The 11,421-nt window shown below is 37.3% G+C and overlaps 1 protein-coding gene across 1 annotated transcript in view; it reads left to right on the top strand.

Annotated features, from left to right (window-relative positions):
- The first annotated feature begins 329 nt into the window (after positions 1–329).
- Ttc27 (tetratricopeptide repeat domain 27) overlaps positions 330–11,421 on the top strand; it is a 194,878-nt gene continuing 183,786 nt past the window's right edge. Inside the window, 5 exon segments of the mRNA XM_047523156.1 lie at positions 330–605; positions 1,963–2,140; positions 4,602–4,731; positions 9,594–9,638; positions 9,640–9,735. Of these exon segments, the coding sequence (XP_047379112.1) occupies positions 506–605; positions 1,963–2,140; positions 4,602–4,731; positions 9,594–9,638; positions 9,640–9,735 (549 nt within the window). The 5' untranslated portion in view covers positions 330–505.

The raw sequence follows: 11,421 nt of genomic DNA, 5'->3' as shown, positions 1-11,421 counted from the left end.
AGATCTCTGTTGTGAGTTGTTTTTTATTTTTATTTTTGCCAGTAGTGGGGGATCGAACCCAACGCCTCAGGCATTGTAGGCAGGCGGAGAGCTGTTGTTTCACCTGAGTTCTTTCGGCAGGGAAAACACCCTCTTCGACTTCCTCCACTATGTTCACAGCTCCTGAAAAACTCCCCGCTTAGGGGCGTGGCTGAACGCAACCCCACCTCCAAACCTGCCCCCCGCCTCGGAGCGGGATGTCTCCACCGGGCATGCTCAGTACCCGGGCTCTGGTTGGTTTCCTAGGCGGAAGCTGTGTCAGTGAGCGTGTGTGTCTTTTCCCAGGGTCCTCTGCGCTGCTGTCATGGCCGCCTCCTTGCGCCAACATGTACACATGGGGTTTCTAACTCTGTGGGTATCATTACGGTAATTGTCACCACTTGACTTCGGAGACTTTGGATCCGCCTTCTTTCGTTATTTGTTCACTCCTGTGTGACCCTCGGAGAAACCCATTTTGGCTGCAGCGATGTCCGGGCTGATATGGACCCCGGAGGTGGCAGTTCTAAGAGGCTTTCCCACCGAGGATGAGCGGCAGCAATGGAAACAGGAGGGAGTCTTCGGATCAGGTGAGAGGCTCACCTTCAGGGACTTAGGCCTCCATAGGACCTGTGAGGATGCGGAATGCTAGCGTTGGATTCTCATCCTTCCTTGTCCCCCCCAACCCCACACCAAAATCTAGGCTTATTGAGTATTTGAACCCTTGACGTGGTGAGCGGGTCCACAGGCTAGGTGCGTCTTAACCCCAAACCACTCGTCGCCCAGGCTCAGGAATAATAACGATGGCAACTTCCATTGCCTTTTTCTTTTACTGGGGCTTGAACCCAGGGGCGCTGTACCACTGAGTCCCACCCCTAGCCCTTTCTTTATTTTTTATTTTGAGGCAGGGTCTCGCTAAGTTGCTGAGACTGGGCTCTTATTAACGTAGGATCCTCCTGCTTCAGCCTCCCAAGCCTCTGGGATATAGGTTTAAGCCATCTCGCACTGCTGTGTGCTGCTTTTCTAAGACCTCAACATTTATTCACTTATTCCCTATTGCAGATATAAAAGGTAGATGCTATTTTAATACCATTTTGCAAGTGAAGACATCTGAATATAAATGGGTTATCTGTCCAAAGTCACACAACTAGTAAGTAGAAAAACTGAAAGGGGTGGTAAAGATGTAGTTCTTGTGAACAATAAACAATTACCAGAGAGGTAAAGAGTTAAAAGGGACATTTACTAATGCGATATAGGCACATCTGGTTGTGGGATTTAGGCTAGATCCAGAAGAGAAAAATAACGAATGGTGTGTAAGTATTGCGTGTGTGTTTGTGTGTACATTGGAGGTGTCAGGAGGGAGGAAATCTAATGTTTGGTGGTCTGAAATATGGTGGCCTGGAAAAGTTTTATGGAATGTCAGACTTGAACTGATTTTTAGTGTATGACTGGAAAGTGTAGAAAAGTTCAGCACGGAAAACACAAATGCAAAAGTGTTGAGGCAGAAATCTGCCTGGGTATATTAGGAGAACAGTGCGTGAACCAGTACATTTGGAGTGCCTTCATGAGGGAGAATAGAGGGTGAATAAATGAGCCAGAGTGTGAAAAATCCCAGGACCCTGGCTAACAAAACTTCTGTTGTCATTTGGAATCTTTGTGAATTTCCAAGCAGGAGGTTAATAATTCCCATTAATGAGGAATATTATTTCTTGGTATGATTGTTACCTTGCTGCTCACAATATGGGTGAGCTCTAAATTTAGGAGTGGTTATGTTTGCAGAATGACAGATATCTGCTCAGTGCTTTGTGATTAATGTACAGCAGGCATTTTTTTGTGTATATCTTTTTTCATACTAAAATAGCATTTCCCTATTAGGGTCTCTTTACAAAAAAACTCTTTATGAAATAATGTTCTTTTGGGTTACTGGACTAATTTTTTATATTTCAGAGAGTGGATCTTTCTTACAATTACTATTAGAAGGGAGCTATGAGGCCATGTTCTTACATTCAGTGACTGAAAATATTTTAAGTTCAACAATAATGGCTGAAGAAAAGATTGACAACTACCTGGAGAAGCAGATAGTAACATTTCTGGATTGCTCCGCAGATTTGGACCAAGCAGAAAGGTAGAATTTTATTTACAGAGAAACAGATTTTGAATATATGTTATAGCACCTTGACATTGTGGGGCAACTAATTTTAGCAGTTGTTGAGAAGCCAGGACTAAAGATGTACTGTTCTCTTTGTAAGTACTCCTGTCCAGAACACTATCCAGAATGAAAAGGTAAAGTGATGTAGTAAAGTTTTGAGACCAGCACATAATGGGGTGGTAATTGCTAACCCACTACCCACTGAACTTCCCTATAGTTAGGTTTGAACCATAAGAGAATCTTAGACCTTATCTCCTTTCAACAGGTAAACACTATTTTTATTTCAAGATTACGGAGTGACACTTCTCACTGCTTTTATTATGTTTTAGACTATTATTTTGAAGACATCAGAAAACTTAATATTTTTATTATGAAATCTTTTGGTTTACTTTCTTCCATTAAAGTTAATATAATTTTATAGTATAAAGTATAGTGCACAAGTTACACACTGTGAAACCCAACCTTTCAGTAGTTTCTATTTTACTGTTGGAGGTTTGTTAATATGCATTTTTCTTTTCTCAACTATCTGTGGCATCAACATCAAATCTTAATTATCTTGAAAAACGTATGCTATTTTATTTTACCTGTTTATCTAGGGAATGGCTTTATTTAGTTCTTCAACAAATAAATCAACTACTGTGCTAAGTTGTTGAGGCTGTAAATATAAGACATAACCCATATCTGTAAGTAGTTCACCAAAGAATGTTACTATAGGTTTTTTGTTTATTTTTAAAATTAGTATAATTCCTTTTCTTTTTTTTCAGCGTTCTTGATGGCGTATGTTTCCTGCAATATCCAATCTTGATTCTTATTTTGCTTTCTTTCTTTTATTATTTACTTATCTATTTTTATTTGTTCTAATTAGTTATACATGACAGTATAATGCACTTTGACAGTCATACATAAATGGAGTGTAACTTCTCCAATCGTTGTACCTGATGTAGAATCACACCAGTCATGTAGCCATATATGCACATAGGGTAATAATGTCTGATACATTCTACTATCCTTCCTACCCCCATACCTACTCCCCTCTGCCTAATCCAAAGTCACTCTGTTCTTCCCTAGCCTCCCTCCCCACCATCATTGTGAATTAGCATCCCCATATCAGAGAAAACATTTGCTTTTGCTTTTTGGGATTGGCTTATTTTGCTTAACATGATATTCTCCAGCTCCATCCATTTACTGGCAAATGCTGGTTCTTAATGGCTTTCTGATGTATGTGCACCATAGTAGCAGCTTGCTTTGTACCCATTAAAACACACACACACACACACACACACACACACACACACAAACACTAATAGATTAGAATTCTAGCTTGATGAGAGAAACTTCATTTGACTTTTTTTTGGGCATTGGAAAATTAAACTATTTTCAGTTCACCTTAAGGATTTTTAGTTAGGATAGTTGTATTAAGGCTTTAACATCTTGCTATACGCCTGTTCTTTCTGTTTCCTCACTTCTACCTACAGACAGGCTCTTTTGTCACCTATTTCCTTAAGTGCTACTTATTCCTTATTCTGTCGTCAGTTACACACTTCCAGAGCTTTATATTCTGGGCTCCTATAGGCTTGTAGGTTTGATTTTTTTCTTTTTTTTTTTCCACTTAAAGAATTTTGCTTTTGAAAAAAGGCCTAGGGACTGTGGGAAGGAAAAGGTGACTGCTGTTCCTTTCTTTTCAGAGTGAAACTCCAGTATTTCCTGGCTGTTATTTGTTGGAGTTGAATGTTTTAACCTAGGATTTGACAGATTATGTCAGCTGGGCCAAAAAAATAAATATGTATGATGTATAGGGTCTGAAATGTTTCATATCTTTCCTTTTGTAGAAAATGTCTATTCCTATCTTAAAGTAGAACAGCATTAAAAAATAGAGGTTTTAGTCAGATTTCTAGAGGTCTTTTCATTCTAGCATTTGGTATGGGATTAGTAAAATGTTAGAAAAAACTTTTTATGGTCAGTTTTCTTTTGTATAAAGTCAGTTTTTCTTACATCTTCTGGTAATGTCAGAGCTATTAAATAGAATGCAAAAAAAAGTTACAGGTGCCTGAGCAGGACCTATATAAGCACTATTGGGAAGAATTTTCTGTGGTGCTAGGAATGTTTTCTATCTGCTCTGTCCAGTATTGTAGCCAGTAGTTATATTTGTTTGTTGAGCGCTTGAAAAATGAAAAGTGTGACTAAGACCTGTATTTTAAATATTATTTAATTTTAGTCAATTTAAATTTAAGAGAGCCATGTGTGGCTCATGGTTATAATATTAGATAGTATATATGTAAATTGTTTTGTTTCAGAATTGATTTTTAGTACTTTAGGATAGTCTCAGTAATTGTTACTTGATATATTTTTCTTAATAAAACTGAAACGAAATAGTATATTTGAGATTTTTATGGCGATAGTGGTTCATTTTGGTTTCTTTAATCATTCTTATATGCAGGCAGCAGCTGATATTCCTCCTTGGTGTGAGCAGTTTGCAGCTTTTTGTTCAGAGTAACTGGACGGGGCCGCCTACAGACTTGCACCCTCAGGATTTTTTACCATCTGTTTTGTTGCAGCAGTTCAGTGAGGTATGTTTCTTGAAAGTGTCATATTTGTTATTGTTGTGTTATTTATTCATTACAGGCAGGTCTTTCTCAACTGGAGTTAATACTAGATAGGAAAGAAGTTTTGCGGTTTGCACAAAACTACTAAAAATTCTGTTCATTGATCAGATTTCACATATTTTTGCAAATTCCAGTGTCAGCCTCAAACTGTTCTTCAGACATCCTCATTTTATGGACCTCTATTAGTTGCTCTTTTTATTAAAGCACACACAGCAACACCAGTCACTTGGTTATAATACCATAGTTGCAGAAAGATCTTTTCTGGAAAAGCAGCAAATCTGGAAGTCTGTTTAATTTGGTTGTAGGTAAATTTTGCTGCTGTGCCTAAAAGTGGCTCCCAGGGGTGGTTTCCTTTCTATTACAAACATTTAAAGTTCCTGGCATAGAGGTGCTCTGTGGTAATAATTATCCATCTGTGACAAGAATATTGACCTTCACTGGTAGGTCATCGGTCATCAGTAGAGTCCTGAGGAGTTTTTGAGCAGTCATATCTAGGACTTGGTGAGTCTGAGATGATCAACAAAAGAAGTATGGTATCTTCAGTTTATCTAGCCACCTTAATTATCTTGAACATACACAGCAGTTGCTCAGACTGAAAATTGGGCCCTTTAGCATTCGAAGCTCATGCAGCAAAAGGGACTTAGACTTACCTGTTTACTGTTACTTGGTTTCTCAGAATTAGAAGTAGTGGAATGCAGTGATTAAAGATAGGTGTTAATAATTTGTTGGTAGAATGGAAAGAGAAGTACAAAAGCAGACAAGGTCTGAAAACCACAGTAGTGAGCTCTGTATACATCAGCTTAGTCACCATCTGTGTTGCAGTAGAATCATTGAAATTCATAATGCTGACTCTAAATCATTATTGAAAAGTTAAAGGGTGTTTTGTATCTATGTCTAAGAAGAGAATTTATAATTTTACACTTTATGAAGGTTTTCATCTGAAATGGGAGAAATAATAACCCTAAAGATTTATGGTACTTAAAAAGATATGTTTCAGTTATCTAGAAATCTACTTACATGGAACATCTCATTCCTTCTCTTATTGTGTATGAAACAGTTTTGGTTTCTATGGCCTTATAATGTAGGTTTGAAATCTACCGAGTATTCATAATTAAAAATATTTGCTGAGTATTCATGTCTTTTTTGTTCCCCTTTTGGTGTTGGGGATTGAGTCCAGAGCCTTTCGTGTGCTAGGCAAGCACTCTATCACTGAGCCACACCACAGCTCTGGCACTGTCCTTTACATGTATTTTGCCTTCACAAAGTTCAGAAAATGCAGCCTTAGGAGTCCCCTGTGTATGCTTCCTGATAACATCACCTTGACCTGCTCTCATGAACCATTCTCATGAACTTTGTGTTCATCATTCCATGCTTGTTTTCATGATTTTAGCACTACATATGAATCCCTAGAAATCAGGTTTAGTGTTGCCAGTTTTGATCTTTATGTAAATGAAAGTGTATATATTATTTTTTGACTTTTCTTGGTCAGTGGTGTACTTTGAAATTACACACTGTTATTCAGTTCTACTGTTGTATGGTATTCTAATTGTATGATTTATATATCTACTATGATATCCTTTTTTTTTTCGTGGTACTGGGGATTGAATGCAGGGCCTTGCACATGTGAGGCAAGAGTTTGATCACTGAGCTGCATCCTCAGCCCTATATATCTACTATGATTGTTATATAGGTGATTTCTATATTTTACTATTATAGTGCTATTAAGAGCACATCTTCAGGAAATCTTTCGCAAGACTTTCAAAGTACAGCATACTTTAAAAAATGATAGTGTTTGACATAGAGTGCTAAACAGTGGAGGAGGCTGTTTTTATTGTCCCCTAGACTATCCTTTGCCATGCTGAGGGCTGAGGGAATCAATATTTCAACACTCATGTATCTCAACATACTTACAAACTCTTTCTAGCACTGAGTTGGCAGTTCTGCTGTCATAGTCTGTTTGGGCTGCTATAGCACAATACTATAAACTGGGCAGTTCATCAACAATAGAAATTCATTTCTCACAGTTATGGAGGCTGGACAGTCCACAGTTCCTCATGATATAATCACTCACCAAAGGCCCCACCTCATATGGCCATCACCTTGTGGGTGAGTATTTCAATATGTATACTGGGGGGACATAAACATTTCTGCTATAATGTCTGCCATGGTAAATGTATCTCTGCGTGGAGTTGCTCTGTCCTTAGGGTGTGCACATGTTGATCTTTTCTTGTCAGTACTAGGTTTTTCAAAACGTTTTTTACAGTTTATACTCTTCACCAGTGATCTGAAGATGTTTCTTTGGAAGGTAGAGGAAGTTGAAGTTTTAAAACTGGAGAGTAGCATATCACTATTTTCTGTTATTTTCCTATACTGATTCATCTTCTTACTTCTTGCAATATACAAATGTCTGTGAATATACTTTATGATCATGGAATATAATCACTAAAGCAAAATTCTTTTTCCCTGCTTCTAACTTATGACTGTTGGACTGTTTTCTGACTAGTGGTGCTAAATAGTCCTAGAGGAATAGTACAGAAAGTTCATGTGTGAGCAGTAGGTTAACTCTTACACATAAAGGTTGATCTCCTGGTAATATATTTTTCTCAGGCTTCCAGATGTTGAATTTTTTCCCACTGTAATGCTGATGAATATGTATTTTTATATGCCATCTGCCCTCTTGATTGAATAATTGTTCTTAAGAGAGTTGTTAACTTTTGCTTTTTCTGTTTTTATTGAAAATAAAAATAATCCTCTTTAAAATGGACCTTCTCCCCAAATCTCAAAGCACATTTAGAACTCAGCTGGAATGTCAGTGTTGTATCACAGGTGTAGGAGGATTTCCACAGCATTTAACCTTTCTACGATGATACAGGAGTAGCACTAGGAAGAAGACTTTGTTTATTCATTCATTCACTCATGTATTTATAATTTGTCTGACTTGTTCATACCATCTCTAGAGAGCTTTGGGTTGAACAGTAGGAGGTTTGGTAACCAGACTCCGGTTTCGAGTATCAGAGGTAATGATATCATGGACTGTCTAGTATAATTTGTATTTGTTGTCCTATTAAATTGCTTATTTGTTATTTTTATTTAGGGATTTTAGTCAGAAGACAGTGATCTAAAATTTGTGCTGTAATAGGTAGATATATTTAGATATATTTCTCATTGCAAAGTGAGATAAAGGTACTTTGTTTTTTCTTTCTTTTTTCAAAATTTTTTTTAGTTGTGAATGGACACATTATCTTTTTATGGGTTTATTTTATATGTGGTGGTGAGGATCGAACCCAGTACCTCATGAGTGAGGCAGGGTTCTACCACTGAGCTACAGTCCCAGCCCAGGATTCTTTTTCTGTGTGATACTGGGGATTAAACCTAGGGCCTTACACATGTTAGGCAAGCCCAGCTAAATCCCCAATCCTTTTTATTTATTTTGAGATAGGGTCTCACTAAGTTGCCCAGGCTGGTGTTGAACTTGGAATCTTTGTGCCTCAACCTCTTGAGTAGCTGGAATTACAGGCCTGCACCACTATGTCTAACCCAGCTTAATTATCTTGGGTCTGTTTCCTCCCTTGTAAAATGAAGGTAGTTGTAATAATTTCAGAACAGTTCCTTAAAGTTTCCCCCCCGCCCCCCTTTTTAATTCCTTCTGTCTTTAGCAGCGGCAACAGACAACATTTGCAGTCTGGTATGGTGATTCATATTGTCTTTATTCTGCTCTTACAATTCTCAGTGGTGATCAAAGTAGGATGGAGGATTCACCTACAACTCTTTCTTTCTTACCTATTGACTCAACAATATTTAAAATATTCAATATTTATTTACTATTCTAAATTTTGAATATTGAGTTAGGTACTGACCTTACTTAGACTAGTTTAATCTTTAAAAGGATTTTATGAAATATAGCTTCAGTTATTTTATCTTATAATTGATGAAACTGAGGCTACAGTTAAAAATTTTACTTAAATACAAATAAGAAACAAAGGACACTGTCTTTTGTCTGTTTCATTAGAGCCCATTTCCTAATGGGTAAGCATTCTTGCTGTTTTGGTGCAGCTGTTAAAATTCTACAGTGCACCTTTTATGAACACGGGTGCTTTGTTCATTGTAAAAGATCTCTGTTCAACAGAGGAGTGGATTTTTCAAAGGCATGTTGTTTCTGGAGCCATCTATTCACTCTGGTCTGTGGTTGGGTGCCTACTCAGTATTTGATACGTAAGTCCTTGTTGATGGTTTGGTTCCATGAGCTTTGTGGAGTGGAGAAGTATTGGTAATGAGGTTTACTAGCTAGTGAAGCATAAGCACAACGTAGTTGTTTAGTGTAAATCCATTTGAGATAGTGTTTTGTTGTAAGTAAATCTCTGAAGTCATCATACCTCTTCAGTACTAGCATTTTATCGAATTCCTGGTTCCTCTTTTTAATTTAATTTAAAAAAGGTTTTTTGAAGTGAGGTCTTGCTATGTTGCCCTGGTTGGTCTTGAACTTGTGGGTTCACATGATCCTTCTGCCTCAGCCTCTCGAGTAATTGGGTCTACTGGCATATGCCATTCCACAGGCTAATTCATTTTTTTTTTTTTAACTTTTGGTTGAATTCCCTGTTCCCCGAAAGTTTGAGCACAAGGGCACTTATCTGTCAGGGCAGACTGGATTTATAGTTTCTAAGAATATTTGTAGTATTATAATTCTGACTGGTGCCCTTTGCTATGTAATAGATTAATGTCCTTATTTCAAAGCAAAATTAACTGGAAAATGTACATGTTATTATAAGACATGTAAAGATGAATAAGTTGTTAAATTATTTCACCTTAGCTTTTAAACTTTTTTTCAGGTTAAAGGACTGGATGCAATTATTCTGAGCTTGCTCATTCTAGATGGGTGAATCAGTCTACAGCCTGACCTCCAAGCCTATACTGCTACTTATAGCACGCATTATCCTAGTGAATATTAGACATAAACTGATGGCAATTCAGGTAAGCCAAGGAAAGGATCTGTGAGATTTGAACCCAGGTGTGACTTTTTTGTGCCTATTAGTGTCAGACTGTAGGTGTGATGCTGACAGTGTTTTGGTATATTTTGTTTTCTACATCTTGGAGGTATTGAATTTTGAAATAATAATGAAATAATGATAATAAGCAATAACTTTTCTCCTCATCAGTTCATCTAGTATAAAATGAGATTATATTGAGCCTCTTTAGGAATGTGTGTGCTGTGTATGTGTATAAGTGCTCATTCTCAGAATCTTAAGTCTAGGTTTAAAAATGTCATTAACAGGTTTTATAAATTCCATGGAAGAATCATGAGCAATAGCTAGAATGCAGCAGATCTTAATTATTGCTTTTTGGCTCACATCCTACCTGGTTTCATTTTTTGGGTTTGATTTAGTAGAACATTTGTTGAATATCTATTATATGGTTTCTTTAGTTCATATGTAGACTAGAAGGAGAGAGCTGGGGATATAGCTCAGTTGGTAGAGTGCCTGCCTTGCATGCACAAGGCCCTGGGTTCAATCCCCAGCATCATAAAAACAAACAAACAAACAAACAAAAACTAGCAAGGAAAAACACTCATACTCACAAGGAAGCTGATGTGTAGTAGGAGGGACAAAAACCATAAGAGAGATGCAAAGTCTTTGGGGTTTATTGGAGGAGGTTAACAGTTGTGCAGGGTTCAGTCTCTGGCTACTACTCAGCTCTGCTGCATGGTAGTGTGAAAGCAGCAAGCAACAATATGTAAATGGGTGGGCAGAACTGTGTTCCAATTGAATTTTATTCATGGACATTCAAATTAAATTTCATATACTTAATTTGTTATGAAATATTATTCTTGAGTATTTTCTTTTTTTCCCTTTCTTTTCTGTCCTTTTATTTTTGGTACCAGGGATTGAACTCAGAAGTCATCTATCCCTGAACCACACCCACAGCCCTTTTTATTTTATTTTGAATAAGGGTCTTGCTAAGTTGCCCAGGCTGGCCTCAAACTTGAGATCCTTCTGTCTCAGCCTCTTGAGTTGCTGGGATTACAGGTGTGTACCACCATACCTGGCTATTCTTAATTGTTTTCAATGATTTCAAAATGTATAAACTATTTTCAGTTCTTAGGTCATACAAAAACAAGCAGGGAACTAAATTTGTCCCACAGGATATAACTTTGATGATTCTTGCTTTACTGATTGTTGCAACTTGGTTTGATGTAAACCCTGTATTGAATTTAATGTGAAATTTCCCAGTTTGTAAGTGTTGACTGAAAGTTTTTAAGAAGCATGGTATTTTATTTTTAAAAATTTTTTAAAGTTTATGTATTTATATATTCTTTAGTTATAATTGTAGATTTTTTAAACTTTATAATTTTATTTGTTTTACTGGTTGCAGTAGCATGTGCCTATGTCCTGGCTACTTGGGAGACTGAGGCAGGAGAATTGCTTGAGTCGAGGAGTTCCAGAACTGCCTGAAAACAGAGTTGAGACCCTGTCTCAAAAAAAAAAAAATAAAAAAGGCACCAGAACCACACTATTTCTATAGGCAAAAATGTAGATGTGGTCTGTACTATGTAGGGGCTTACTTTCTTAAGCAGTTAAGTTTAGATGCTCACTTTGTTTTAAAGAAGAGGTAAGAACAGTAGAAAGAGGGCATCCCTGTCTTGTTCCAGTTTTTAGGGGG

This window comes from Sciurus carolinensis, chromosome 13 (genome assembly GCF_902686445.1).
Source record: "Sciurus carolinensis chromosome 13, mSciCar1.2, whole genome shotgun sequence".
NCBI lineage: Eukaryota > Metazoa > Chordata > Mammalia > Rodentia > Sciuridae > Sciurus > Sciurus carolinensis.
The sequence above is the reverse complement of the archived record's forward strand: the minus strand, read 5'-3'. Positions and strand labels throughout refer to the sequence as shown.